The 13,705-nt window shown below is 45.0% G+C and overlaps 1 protein-coding gene across 3 annotated transcripts in view; it reads right to left on the bottom strand.

Moving 5' to 3' along the window:
• Positions 1–3,136: 3,136 nt before the first annotated feature.
• FDFT1 (farnesyl-diphosphate farnesyltransferase 1) overlaps positions 3,137–13,705 on the bottom strand; it is a 34,629-nt gene continuing 24,060 nt past the window's right edge. For all 3 annotated transcript variants that reach the window (XM_033177198.1, XM_033177188.1, XM_033177209.1), the window contains 4 exons: positions 12,963–13,154; positions 8,536–8,712; positions 7,292–7,444; positions 3,137–4,046 (listed from right to left, as the gene is read on the bottom strand). In XM_033177198.1, coding sequence (XP_033033089.1) covers positions 3,825–4,046; positions 7,292–7,444; positions 8,536–8,712; positions 12,963–13,154 — 744 coding nt within the window. In that variant the 3' untranslated portion in view covers positions 3,137–3,824. The remainder of the gene's footprint in view (positions 4,047–7,291; positions 7,445–8,535; positions 8,713–12,962; positions 13,155–13,705) is intronic.

Below are 13,705 nucleotides of genomic sequence, written 5' to 3'. Positions count from 1 at the left end.
CTCCCTGATTAGAAAAATGCCTGAGAATTTAGGATTGCAAGCTCTTGGGCACCCCATCAAACCTACTGTGTCAAAGTCTTTGGTCCCAGCAATCAGGCAATTCTGATATAAAGTCTGAGAACAACAGCCTCTTTAGAACTCTTTCCAAAACTGCTAAGAATAACCTAGAATGCTTGTTAACATGCTTGACTCGCCCTCTTCCTCCTATACACACCCAAGCCCCTGGGAAATGGCTCAGTAGATGGAAGAAGGGCCCTCCCCGCACTTGGCCACAGGCATCCAGAAGTTCCCATATGCAGACGTCAAACTCTTGTTCCCAACCATTGTCATTGTTTATGGTCCTAGATTCAGACGGGTCAGGGGCTCCTCTGAGGAAAGCCTAAAATATTCCACCATTAGGTAGGATCCAAGTAGACTGTATGCCAGAGATGCTATAAAATTATATTAGAAGTGGGGGGTAGAGGGTAGTGTTGCCAGAGTTAGCAAACAGAAATACAAGATGGCCAACTACTTTTGAATTTTCGGATATGCAAGTTTTCTTGTTTTTTCTTTTTTTTGAGACAGTCTTACTGTCGCCCAGGCTGGAGTGCAATGACGTGATCTCGGCTCACTGCAACCTCTGCCTCCTGGTTTCAAGCAATTCTCGTGCCTTGGCCTCCCGAGTAGCTGGGGCTACAGGCATGTTCCAAGCCCGGCTAATTTTGGTATTTTTAGTAGAGACGGGGTTTCACCATGTTGGCCAGGCTGGTCTTGAACTCCTGACCTCAGGTCATCTGCCCCCCCCCCCCCCCGGCCCCTCAAAGTGCTGGAATTACAGGCGTGAGCCACCGTGCCCAGCCATGCAAGCAATTTTTTTAGTCTAAACATGTCCCATGCAATATTTAGAGTGTAATTCTAAAAAATAAGGCTGTTGCCCGGGTACGGTGGTTCACACCTGTAATCCCAGCACTTTGGGAGGCTGAGGTGGGCGGATCACCTGAGGTCAGGAGTTTGAGACCAGCCTGACCAACATGGCAAAATCCCATCTTTACTAAAAATACAAAAATTAGCCGGGCGTGGTGGCATGTGCCTGTAGTCCCAGCTACTCTGGAGTCTGAGGCAGGAGAATCACTTGAATCCAGGAGGCGGAGGTTACACTGAGCTGAGATTGTAACGTTTATCTGAAATTCAAGTTGAACTGAGCATCCTGTGTTTTATGTTTTTCTTTTCTCTTTTCTTATATAATGACAGTTGATATTTTACACTTATATTGAGACAGGGTCTTGCTCTGTCATCCAGGCTGGAGGGCAGTGGCACAAACACAGCTCATTGCAGCCTCAACCTCTTGGGCTCAAGCGATCCTCCTGCCTCAGCCCCAACACCCTCCAAGTAGCTGGGACCACAGTGTGAGCCACCATGCCCAGCATCCCGTATTTTATCTGGCAACCTTAGTAGAGAAGATACTTAGAAGGAAAACAAGTTTTCAAAGAGCTTCAGAATGGAATGAGAGCGAATACCTTTGTACAAGTCAGCGAGTAGAAAAACGTACATAGCTTTACAGATAGAAAAAACCTGAGATCACCCAAACCACACAGCTCAGGAAGTGGTCCCACAAGTAATGACCACGTCAGGAGAGATTTCCGCAGGCCCCACTCAACCAAAGCTCTTTCCAGCAGGTTGTTCAGTCTCACGTGAACTTTGGCAGAACTAAATCTTAGATTTCAACACGCAGATTTGTAACAACCTACCTTGAAATCTCAAACCAAGTTTTGAGGCTTTAATTCCTTGGAAAATACTGCTGCCTCTAGCTCAGTTGTCCCCAAGCTTTTTGGCACCAGGGACCAGTTTCATAAAGGCAATTTTCCCAAGGACAGAGGGAGGGGAATGGTTTTGCGATGGAACTGCCACCTCAGATCATCAGGGATTAGATTCTCATAAGGAGCATGCAGCCCGGATCCCTCACACGCGCAGCCGCGCAGCCCGGATCCCTCACACGCGCAGCCCGGATCCCTCACACGCGCAGCCGCGCAGCCCGGATCCCTCACACGCGCAGCCCGGATCCCTCACACGCGCAGCCGCGCAGCCCGGATCCCTCACACGCGCAGCCACACATGAGAATCTAATGCTGAGTGGAGCTCAGGTGGTCATGTTCACTCACCCGCTGCTCACCTCCTGCTGTGACGCCCGGTTCCTAACAGGTCACGGAACAGTAGGTCTAGTGCCAGTCCTAGGCCTGGCGGTTGGGGATCCCTGGTCTGGCTGTATTCCATCTGGCAAGTTATCTTGGCTGGTGACAAATGTGTTCAGGGGCCTCAAATGAACCCATTAACTGAGGTCTCCCTGGACCCAAACTAATTTTGGTGTCAGTGGTCACAGCAAGTGTGTTTACAACAATGCAAATCCAACATTGCGCTGGAAACAACTCAAATTCAATGGTTAAGCCACCATCCACGACGGGCTGCAGAAGAGTAGACTACATACTGTGAGTACCTGTAGCATTAACGGCTTCTAGAAAGTACTGAATGCCCTAGTACACCGATTCTCAACTCGAGGGTCCACAGCCTCCTCGACGCACTGAGCGCCTCAGTGAGAGCACATCACAAGCTCTGCTGCACTAGGGTAGAGAGGAAGGTAAAACCCCAAGCAGCAGAAGTACTGTTCTGCTCCCAAGCCAATCACCTGAAGACAGCTTTTGCCTTTCTTAAGACTTGAATATATAAACTGGTAACTTTAAAAAAGAAAAACTGCTGGGGGAAAAAAATAACCTTTTTTTTTTTTTTGTACAATTTTTTACAATTTTTTAAAGATGGAGTCTCACTCCGTCGCCCAGGCTGGAGTGCAGTAGCACGATCTCAGCTCATCACAAGCTCCGCCTCCCAGGTTCGAGCCATTCTCCTGCCTCAGCCTCCCCAGTAGCTGGGACTACAGGGGCCTGCCATCACACCCAGCTACTTTTTTTTTATTTTTAGTAGCGAAAGGGTTTCCCCATGTTACCCAAGATGGTCTCGATCTCCTCACCTCAAGTGATCCGCCTGCCTCGGCCTCCCAAAGTGCTGGGATTATAGGCATGAGCCACCACGCTGGGCCATCAACTCCATTCTTGAGCTCCATCTTTTCCACAGTCAGGCAGGCTTCCAAGTCAACTGAACTTGACAAATGCAGAGCAATTAAATTCTTTATTATAAAAATCTCAAAAATATCCACCTTAACTGAAGGCCAATCTTCTGAAATGGGGTCAAAGGCAATCCTGCTGTTTCTCTCTGAAAGCTAAACTCCCTTACGATAATAGGAGAACACCCAGAATTTTATTCCCAGCCTTCGTGTGCAAAAGGCAGTTTGCATTCTTAGGAAACACCTAAGTGTCACCTAAACCATAAATATTTCCATCTACTCCATTCAACCCAATTAAAGAAAACAAAATGATGAGAAAAACAGGAACTCAACAGAAAGAAATTTCACATCATTTTCTACTATTGTGAACATTCAAAGGTTGCTTCAAATTAAATACTTTTAATTCTCATTCTAGCCAGGATCACACTAAATAGGATCTCAGGACAGTCACACACGCAGCTATTTCACCTAAACTGTGGCACAGAATGCTCTGCCATGAGTCACAAGCAGCACAGTGATCACCACCCACAAGGACAGGTTGCTGGGGTGAAGCACCCTCTGCTTTCATGTTTATATTCTTCTCAACTGCATCTCACTTTCCTAAAGGCCCCGGCCACACAGTTCTTTTAGGGATTAAAGTAGGAGGAAAAAAATAAAGAGAAGCCAACATCCATCCTTAAAGAAAAAAAGTAAATGCATTTTATGGTGAGCTTCACCCACGGACAAATTTGGGATCAGTGTTCTCCAGTCTGAACAAAGTCTTCTGTGACCTGGGAGAGTGTGGTCAGGTACTGCCAGCTCAGGGCAGCCAAGAGCATGACAAACGACAGGTAGAGGGGGGAGTAGTGGCTTCGGGAGATCAGCTGACAGTTGGGAAGATTCTGCGTCCGGATGGTGGAGATGATCTGCCTTGTTTTACTAGAAGATGGGTCTGAGTCGGGGATTCTATGATAAATCTGTGAAAGACACAGGAAAAAATGGTAAGTGCTATGTGCTTCACATTTTCCGTGGCTACTTACAACCCTCCACTGGTAGGTAGTTTATGCCTATTTTACCAATGAGGAAAGGGAGGCTCAGAGAACATGAAGTAACTTACCCAAAGCCACCCCAATGATAAGGTGGAGATGTCAGCCCCAGCCGACTCATCGCAAAGCCTGTCTTCCTGAGCAAACGGGAAGCACAGGTGTGCATACTGCACCCCGGAGGCCCTCAAGAGCAGCGGCTGAGCCACACTGATCTTCCCATCCCCAGCACCTCCCAGTGCCCTTCCAGGAGATAAGTAAGGTGAATAAATGAAGAGAAATCTTGGTTGTCACGGTCCCCGGTAATACAATTAGTGGCAAAACGTTTGAGTCCTTTGATGATCACTTCTAATATATAGGCATGACAGCACAGCCAGAAGCTGCAGTCACTGGTCCTCAGACGTGGCCTTACCTAAAACAGAGCCGCTAAGGCCAAAGGGACCGTCTAGATGCTTGGTTGCTAGCCCAAACCCCACTTTCCATTCACCTGAAGGCACACAGTAGGTTTTTGCAAACTCAATTATTCAGGTCTTAAAAACCTACCAGTCTCAGTCAAGGAGTTACATCTGCTTGTCAAGGAAAGGATGTGGCAGACTTTTCATCTACATGCCTGGCATACAGTTGAAGCAAAAGAAATACTTGAGGGGTTTGAGAAAGGGCCTCACTCTGCCCAGGTTGGAGTGCAGTAGAGCCATCTCAGCTCACTGCAACCTCCACCTCCTGAGTTGAAGCGATTCTCATGTCTCAGGCTCCCAAACAGCTGGGATTACAAGTGTGTGCACCACCACGCCTGGCTAAATTTTGTATTTTCAGTAGAGATGGGGTTTCACCCTATTGGCCAGGCTCGTCTCGAACTCCGGACCTCAAGTGATCTGCCTGCCTCAGCCTCCCAAAGTGTTGGGATGACAGGTGTGAGCCACAGTGCCGGGCCTGATGACTAAATAGCGGAGGCTCCTGTAAGTGCTTACTGGACTGAAAGAAGCTCTTGTGCAATGCTTGCTACAGGAACTCCTCTGTGAGTCCATGTGGTACTCCCAGGTCTCAGCAGTTCTACTTACAACAACAGAATATGGAATCAGCTTGATAATCATTTAAAACTCTCATCTATGAACATCTAAACTCCCATTAAAGCAAAAACATCACTTGGCAAAAAACAAAAAAAGGCAGATTCTGATTTGACAGGTTTGGGTGGGGGCTGATGTCTAACGGGCTCCCAGGTGATTCCCAGCGGCTGCTGGCTGGGGACCATCCTTGAGCAGCAAGGCACCTGGGGTCCAAAGAGCCTGATGATGCTCTGACTTAACCACAGGAGGGCACAGGAAGTGTGCAGAGACACGAACAAGATTCTCCCTGCCAAGGAATCACTTTGGCAGAGAGGGGAATGGGGGTTTCTGGCCGTTTGGCTGAGCATTTATTTATATCCCAAAATAGCAGGTTGATCTTCTCCCCAACTGACAGGTGTCCAGGCTGGTTTAAAGTGGCGGCTGCTCCACGGTGGGGTGAGGGCCCTGCAGAGTGTGGCCACCTGCTTGGGAAGGCATGGGGCTGCACTCCCAAGTCCTCACTAAGCACTGGAGAGGCATCAGGAGGTCCTCTGGCAAGTCCCTTCCAGGTGCATGCTCGCTACAACACGAAGTCCAGAGATCCTACAGAATCAACATTTCCTCCTTTCTTACTGCAAAGGACAGACTCGGTCAGCGAGGAGAAATAGGATCAGTGTTAATATCTGGACACCAGCAAGAGGCCAGACAACTTGTGGCTTTATACAAAATGTTTTCATTTAAAACTTTACTTGTAAAATGTCCTTACTGCTGAAACTAAAACCATTAACAGGTTCTACGGCTTAAGACTTAGAAATCTTCAGAGATTTTTCTAAATCAAATCAACTTAAGTATTAATATGAACATTTCTCCCCAAATGCCTTGAGTTTTACTAGGATAACTTTAAACAAAACAAATTGATGCCCTAAGCCAGAGGCCAGCAAACCTCTTATTCAAGGGCCAAAAAATATTTTTAGCTTTACAAGTCATCCCCGTTGCAGCTCCTCAACTCGGCCGTTCCATTGCAAAAGCAGCCACAGAAGATATAGAAGCAAATGGGTGTGGCTGTATTCAGATAAACTTTATTCACAAAAACAGGGCTCGGCCAACTGTAGGCTGTCCACCCTTACCCTCAAACTATGAATTACCACTAGGATTTAATTCCAATAGTTAAGGAAAAATCAAATCCATCTGAATTTTAATACAGTAATGGAATTGGCCACAAAATGTTTAAAAACTGATTTCTCTCGGGCGTGGTGGCTCGCGCCTGTAATCCCAGCACTTTGGGAGGCCGAGACGGGCGGATCACAAGGTCAGGAGATCGAGACCATCCTGGCTAACGCGGTGAAACCCTGTCTCTACTAAAAAGTACAAAAAAAAAAAATTAGGTGGGCGCGGTGGCGGCGCCTGTAGTCCCAGCTACTCTGGAGGCTGAGGCAGGAGAATGGCGGGAACCCGGGAGGTGGAGCTTGCAGTGAGCTGAGATCCGGCCACTGCACTCCAGCCTGGGCGACAGAGCGAGACTCCATCTCAAAAAAAATAAATAAAATAAAAAAAATAAAAATAAAAACTGGTTTCTAAAACTAGTGATCAGAATAAAACTGCAAAACCGAAACACTCTGAACTTACTACATAAAATGTTTCTAATTTATATAAAATGAAGAAATGGTGCTTAATATGGCAGGATTCCATTGAGAAAGGGTAGCTGAACCCCTTAGAATTGGGGTTAGCATCATGGATTCTGATGTCAGACAGACCTGGGTTCAAATGATCACTGCAGCCATGAGGCTGGGGCTCGAGTTTCCCTGAGATTACTCCTATCCACCTACTCGGTCACTACCCCAGGCACATAGCTCAAAATAAGTCCTGGCTACATGGCAAACTGGAGCGTCTCCTTGGTAGCAATTTTTTTGGTCAGTGGCTGAATACTTTCATCTAGTGACTGTAAAATTTTAGGGGCAATCTGCTCGACTCCTGTGCACAGATTTGTTTCCTAACAAAGGATATCAACTCCTGTCTCTTTAGGCCATAGGAGAGTGAGTTGTTAGGACCATCTAATATCCAAACATGTTTAAACAGTGACATTACTAAATCATAAAAGTAGCTACAAATTATCCAAGGAGTTAAATAAAAACCCACCTCTTCCATATACTGATATATGATGGCTTTGACAGCTGGCATATTGGTGGCATCCATCATCAGGGTCACCGCTTGCCCTTTCCGAATCTTCACTGCCCCTTTGAACACCTGCTGGTTATTGTAACAGGCAGCCAAAGTGGCAATGGCCATCACCTACAGAGAGCAAGCAGAGCGGGGAAAAAGAAGAGATCGTGTTGTAAGCTATCAGTATCACAAAAAGGTAAGAAAACCTTCTGTTGCACGGGCAATTGCTAACCGCTAATGAACTAAGATGTAATTAATCAGGAAAAAATACCCACGAAGAAAGTATGCCAAGATTTTTACCTTCCCGACGACTGCCTTTCTCAACAACACACAGAATTAAGCAGTCTAAAACAATTCTACAGTTTAGCCACAAAACTTCCATTTTATTTGGAAAAGGCAAACACAAGTAAATCCAACATTTTCCATGCTAGAGCAATGGATTATTAGATCTGAAATATCTATTTCAACATAATATATGAAAGACATTTCTGTTTTACTTGTTTTTCTATTTTCCTACAACAAACATAATCATTACATATTTAAAACTAATGCCAGGGGAGAACAACAGAAGGGGATTAATTTCCTGTGCTCAAAGATAAACTATTTCTAGGTAAACTGAAACATGAGACAAGGATATAGATTTTACTTTCATCCACCATTCCAAGTTGGTCATGAGAACAAGATCAAACCAAGTTCCCAAATCAGTTAAACGCTATCACTTTCTTCACTTACTTGCAGTAGTATCTGAAATACTTGGTAAAGGGAACTAAAAAGTGTAAGGTCCTAGCATACTGAGGGACTAGGTCTACAGGACCAGGTTCTTGTTATCCTGGGTCTAGGAAAAGGACAGCAATAATTACACGCGTAATGAAGACTTTTTAATGATAACAGCCTCACCCATGTTTTACCCAGCACTCCTCATAAATCTAGGCCAAAGACCTTGACTTAGCTGAGGATAAGAACCTAACTAGTTTAGAACAGCTGTGGAAAAGAGTAAATCCAGAAAAAAGGTTCTGAAAAGGAACAGGCTTAACCTCAAGGCTGAGATGAGTTTGGTGGCTGGAAGCAAAGCGGGGTGCTATTAAACCCCCAGCACAATCAACTGGAGCCATCATCTTTTTAAGGAATCATATCCTTGAATACAGCACAGCAAAATCCACCCTTACACCCACCCCACTCCCTTTAACCCCATATTCACCCAGAGGAGTCCCATTCCCTACCTGTGGAATAGCACAGAAGTTAAACACACTCTGGTTTCTGAGTCTCGAAAGGTAGGTGATGACATCTGGGATGTGGTGCAGTGCATTGGTTATAAGTTCATTCAGGCACTGCACAGCCAAGTCAATATTCTCCGGCTTGGCAAAATCCCCTAACTTCTTAACATACCTGCTCCAAACCTAGACAGATAAGAAGATTAAGGAACAGGTCAGCATGTGCATAGGGGAGAATTTACAAACAATATTAAAGGATCTTTGTGCATAAGAACTATGACACAGGCTGGGCGTGGTGGTTCACGCCTGTAATCCCAGCACTTTGGGAGGCTGAGGAGGGTGGATCATGAGGTCAGGAGTTCAAGACCAGGCTGGCCAAGGTGGTGAAACCCTGTCTCTACTAAAAATACAAAAATTTGCTGGGTGCGGTGGCAAAAAAAAAAAATAAAACGATGATATACAGTAAAGTCTCTCTTAGCTGCACACTCATCTTTCACCAAGATCAAGTTTGTTTTAAGCTCCACGCAATAGCTATTTCTGACTACCAGTAAGGGTCCATTTGCAACCTAGGAGTGAGTTAAGCATTGGAGAGCATGTCCTTAGGGACAATTAGTGCGACGCTGCACTACTTGGATGAATTCAGTCTAAAGAGGCTCCTGTTAGAGCTGTCGGTCTACTTCTGAAAAAAATAACCCGATATACAAAAATGTTATAATTGTACTGTAGACTAAACATTAAATGTTCTCAAGATGGCCAGGCCTCTAAATAATGACTAATATTATATTCCTACTCTGGTAAGAATGCTGCTGAAAGCCATACCTGGGAAACGAGCTGAGTCTATCCTCTAAGTGTATTACCTCTCTGGATCCTGATAATTAGAAAGTAAAATAAAACCCTCAGTTCTAACAGTGGGATTCAGCTTGATGATTTTAAATGATATTATTTAGAGGATTCTCTGAAGCTAGCAAAAGTTCTGGAAAGATAGTGTTGACGGTTATATAAAATCATTAATGTACTTAATGCCACTGAATGATACACTTAAAAATAGTTAAAATGGCAGATTCTCTATTATGTACATTATAAATAAGAAAATGTTAAGTATATATACATACAGTTAAAAAGAGATAACAAGAAGTGTTGGTGAGGATGTGGAGAAACTGGAACTCTCACACTGCCGACGGGAATGTAAAATGGTGGGGCCACCTTAGAAAAGAGTCTGGCAGCTCCCCACAAGGTTCGAGCTGCTGTATGAACCAGCCATTCCACTTCTCAGCATAGACCCAAGAACAAGGAAAACACACATCCACACAAAACCTTATATGCAAATGTACACAGTACTATTCACCATAGCCAAAAAAATGGAAAGAACCCAAATATCCTTCAACTGATGAATGGATAGATGTGGTCTGTCCACACAGTGGAATAATACTGGGCAATAAAAAGGAATAAAGCACTGATGCAATGCCCCAGCATGGAAGAGCCCTGAAAACACACTAGCAAGCCAGGCGCAGTGGCTCAAGCCTGTAATCCCAGCACTTTGGGAGGCTGAGACGGGCAGATCATGAGGTCAGGAGATCGAGACCATCCTGGCTAACCTGGTGAAACCCCGTCTCTACTAAAAACTACAAAAAATTAGCCGGGCGAGGTGGCGGCGCCTGTAGTCCCAGCTACTCGGGAGGCTGAGGCAGGAGAATGGCGGGAACCCGGGAGGCGGAGCTTGCAGTGAGCTGAGATCCGGCCACTGTGCTCCAGCCTGGGTGACAGAGCGAGACTCCATCTCAAACAAACAAACAAACAAACAAACAAAAAAAAAACACACTAGCAAAAGAAGCCAATCACCTAGGACCACATTTGGATGATTCAACTACTATGAAATGTCCAGAACCTCTATTAAGCATTCTGTGCTAGAAGTTCATCTCATTTTATTCACACCACCACACTGCGGTAGAAATCATTCTATTTTACAGATAAAGGAAGTGAATGAGAAGCGCAGGGCTCTGCGCCTGTGTGTGCAGGATGCTGTGGCTCATGCTCATGAATCACATGCCTGTGGCTGATGTTCCGTCTGGGAGACAATGGAACAGTGGTCAGGTGCTGGCCGAGCAGCCAGGAGACTGAGACCCCACTTCCAAGGCAGCCACTGCCTCGCTGTGCACCCCAGACAAACCCCTTCCCTCCTTGGAGCCCTGCTGTCAGTAAAAGATGGGTAGACAAGAGTGGTTTCTCAACAACCCTGGCTGCACACAAGCCACCCAGGAAACTTAAAAGGCCGTGGCCGAGCTCTGGGTAGTGTTGTTGTTTCTGTTTTTTTTTTTTTAGAGACAAGGGTCTTGCTCTGTCACCCAGGCTGCTGGAATGCAGTGGTGTCATCATGGTTCACTGCAGCCTTGAACTCCTGGGCTCAGGAAATCCTCCTGCCTCAGTATCTCAAGGAGCTAGAACTATACGGGCATGCCACCATGCCCAGCTAATTTTTAAATTTTTTTTTTTAACGGAGTCTCGCTCTGTCACCCAGGCTGGAGTGCAGTGGTGCGATCTCAGCTCACTGCAACCTCTGCCTCCTGGGTTTGAGCGATTCTCCTGCATCAGCCTCCCAAGTAGCTGGCACTCCAGGCATATGCCACCACGCTTGGCTAATTTTTGTAATTTTAGTAGAGACGGAGTTTTGCCATCTTGGCCAGCCTGGTCTCAAGCGCCTGAACTCAAGTGATCCACTCACCTGGGCCTCTCAAAGTGCTGGCATTATAGGCGGGCAGTCACTGTGCCTGGCCAATTTTTACTTTTTTTTTTTTTTTTATTTTATAAAGACAGGGTCTCACTACGTTGTCCAGGCTGTTCTTGCTATCCTGGCTTCAGTGACGTTCCCGCCTTGGCCTCCCAGTGTGGAGATTACAGGCGTGAGCCACCGCACCTGGCCCCCAGGGTAGTTTAAATGTGAATTTTTCTTAGGAGTAAGACTCAGCATCTTTTCAGATTTTTAATAATCATCTGTATGTCTCTTCCTGTGAACAATCTGTTCTTATCTCCTTGCCCATTTTTCTATGGGGCAGTTGGTCTTTTTCTTAACTTTTAGAAGTTCTTTTTATATTAGGAAGATGAACCCTTTATCTGCTCTGTGAGTTGCAAATATTGTTTCCCCCTTTGTCACTTGTTTTTCTTGAGATGGTTTCATTCTGCCACCTAGGCTGGAGTGCAGTGGTGTGATCATAACTCACTACAACCCTGAGCTCCTGGGCTCAAGGGATCCTTGTGCCTCAGCCTCCTGAATAGCTAGGAATACAGGTACATGCCACCATGCCTGGTTAATTTTTTAAATTTAGTTTTTTCTACTTTCTTTAATTTTTATTTTTGCTCTCCTTCAGCATAATCATTTTCAAACAATTTTTGGTAGAGATGGTGTCTTGCTGTGTTGCTCAGGCTGGTCTTGAACTCCTGGCCTCAGCACTGGGATTACAAGTATGAGACGCCTCACTCGTCTTTTTAAAAATTTAAAGTACTTGGCTGCAGGAAACAATTTTATGGAAAGCAAAAGGTAAATGCTGGAATAAATTCAGGAAACAGTCATAAAATTTTCTAGTTTCCTTCTGAACAAAATCAGTATCAAAATCTTTCCGTTCCCTGTCCATGTTTTAATTAAGTTAAAGATCGACCCTTGTCTCTTATTACAGACATCTGGAGTGTTTTGTCTACCTGGCATCCCTTTCCCCTTCTTGCGGCAGAATTCTTTCTTTGGGGGAAATCCATTCTGTGTGTACTGTGTAGACATAATCCAGGTGAGGCCGGAGAACTCAGTTGCATAGCAACTGATTCAGGGCTGGGCAGAAGAACCAAGCCCTTCCTCTTTTTTTGAGATGGAGTCTCACTCTGTCGCCCAGGCTGGAGTGCAGTGGTGTGATCTGAGCTCACTGCAATCTCTGCTTCCTGGCGACTCTCCTGCCTCAGCCTCCCGGGTAGCTGGGATTACAGGTGTACACCACCACACCTGGCTAATTTTTGTATTTTTTAGTAAAGACGGGGTTTCACCATGTTGGCCAGGCTGGTCTCGAATTGCTGACCTCAGGTGATCTGCCCACCTCAGCCTCCTAAAGTGTTGGGATTACAGGCGTGAGCCACTGCACTGGGCCGAACAAAGCCCTTCCTAAGAACTTTTTGTTAAGCTAGTGCACATGGGTTATCATCACATCCACCACCTGGAGAAAGACTGAAAGAAAGCAAAGACAGCAAGGCTTGAATACACTGATCACAATGTGTAAACCCTGGGATTCAGCCAGTCTATCTGAAGCAAGCTCATCTCAAACTAGCCTGTTTTCCACATCCTCTTCTGTTGCCTGGGGGAGGTCTGACTTGTGTTTCTGTCACTCCCAATCTCAAGAGTTAAATGATTTTTCAGAGAACGTCTAAAATTTTTTTCCCCCAAACTACCCTGAATCTGTTACCTCTTGAGGCCAAAACTCTCTTCCTTCTTGCTGGTCTTCCAGATAGTCACGAATGATGTTTGTTTTCTGCAGAAACAGGCCCATAGAGTTGGCACGTTCCGTATCTTCACCAACTAGAGGGTCTTCGAACTCTGAAGCCGAGAAGAGACGGGAAAGGCCAATTCCTACCAGCCCAGCGACATAGTGGCAGTACTGCAAGAGATGATTTTTAAAGTACTTTAATAATGGAATTTTTATTGAAAGAGACACACTAGAGATCATTAGCTCCAAAAAAGCAGGTTCAAAACAGAATGGGTAAGAATGCATTTTGATTTTAAAATACAAATATACATACCAGAATTTTTAAAAAAACATCCAAGGATGTGCTCATAAGATTTAACAGCGGTCTCTGGCTGATCGGAATCTGATGTTTTTATTTTTTACCTTATTTTCTAAATTTCTACAATGCACATGTACTGCTACTATAATAAAAGGCTATTAAAAAAACTAGTCTAGTAAACATTTTTTATTTTATTTTATTTTTTTTTTCAGAGATTTTTTTTCTCATGTTATTTTTTCTCATATGTTGCCCACGTTAGACTCAAACTCCTGAGCTCAAGCAGTCTTTCTGCCACAGCTTCCCAAATAGCTGGGATTGTAGGCAAACACCACTGTGTCTAGCCTCACCTTACGATCAACTTTTTTTTTTTTTTTTTTTTAGATCAAGTCTCACTTTGTCACCTGGGCTGGAGTGCAGTGGCACA

Source organism: Trachypithecus francoisi, unplaced genomic scaffold (assembly GCF_009764315.1).
Source record: "Trachypithecus francoisi isolate TF-2019V2 unplaced genomic scaffold, Tfra_2.0 Contig01554, whole genome shotgun sequence".
Classification (NCBI taxonomy): domain Eukaryota; kingdom Metazoa; phylum Chordata; class Mammalia; order Primates; family Cercopithecidae; genus Trachypithecus; species Trachypithecus francoisi.
Note: the sequence above shows the minus strand (reverse complement) of the source record. Positions and strands in the feature narration are given on the sequence as shown.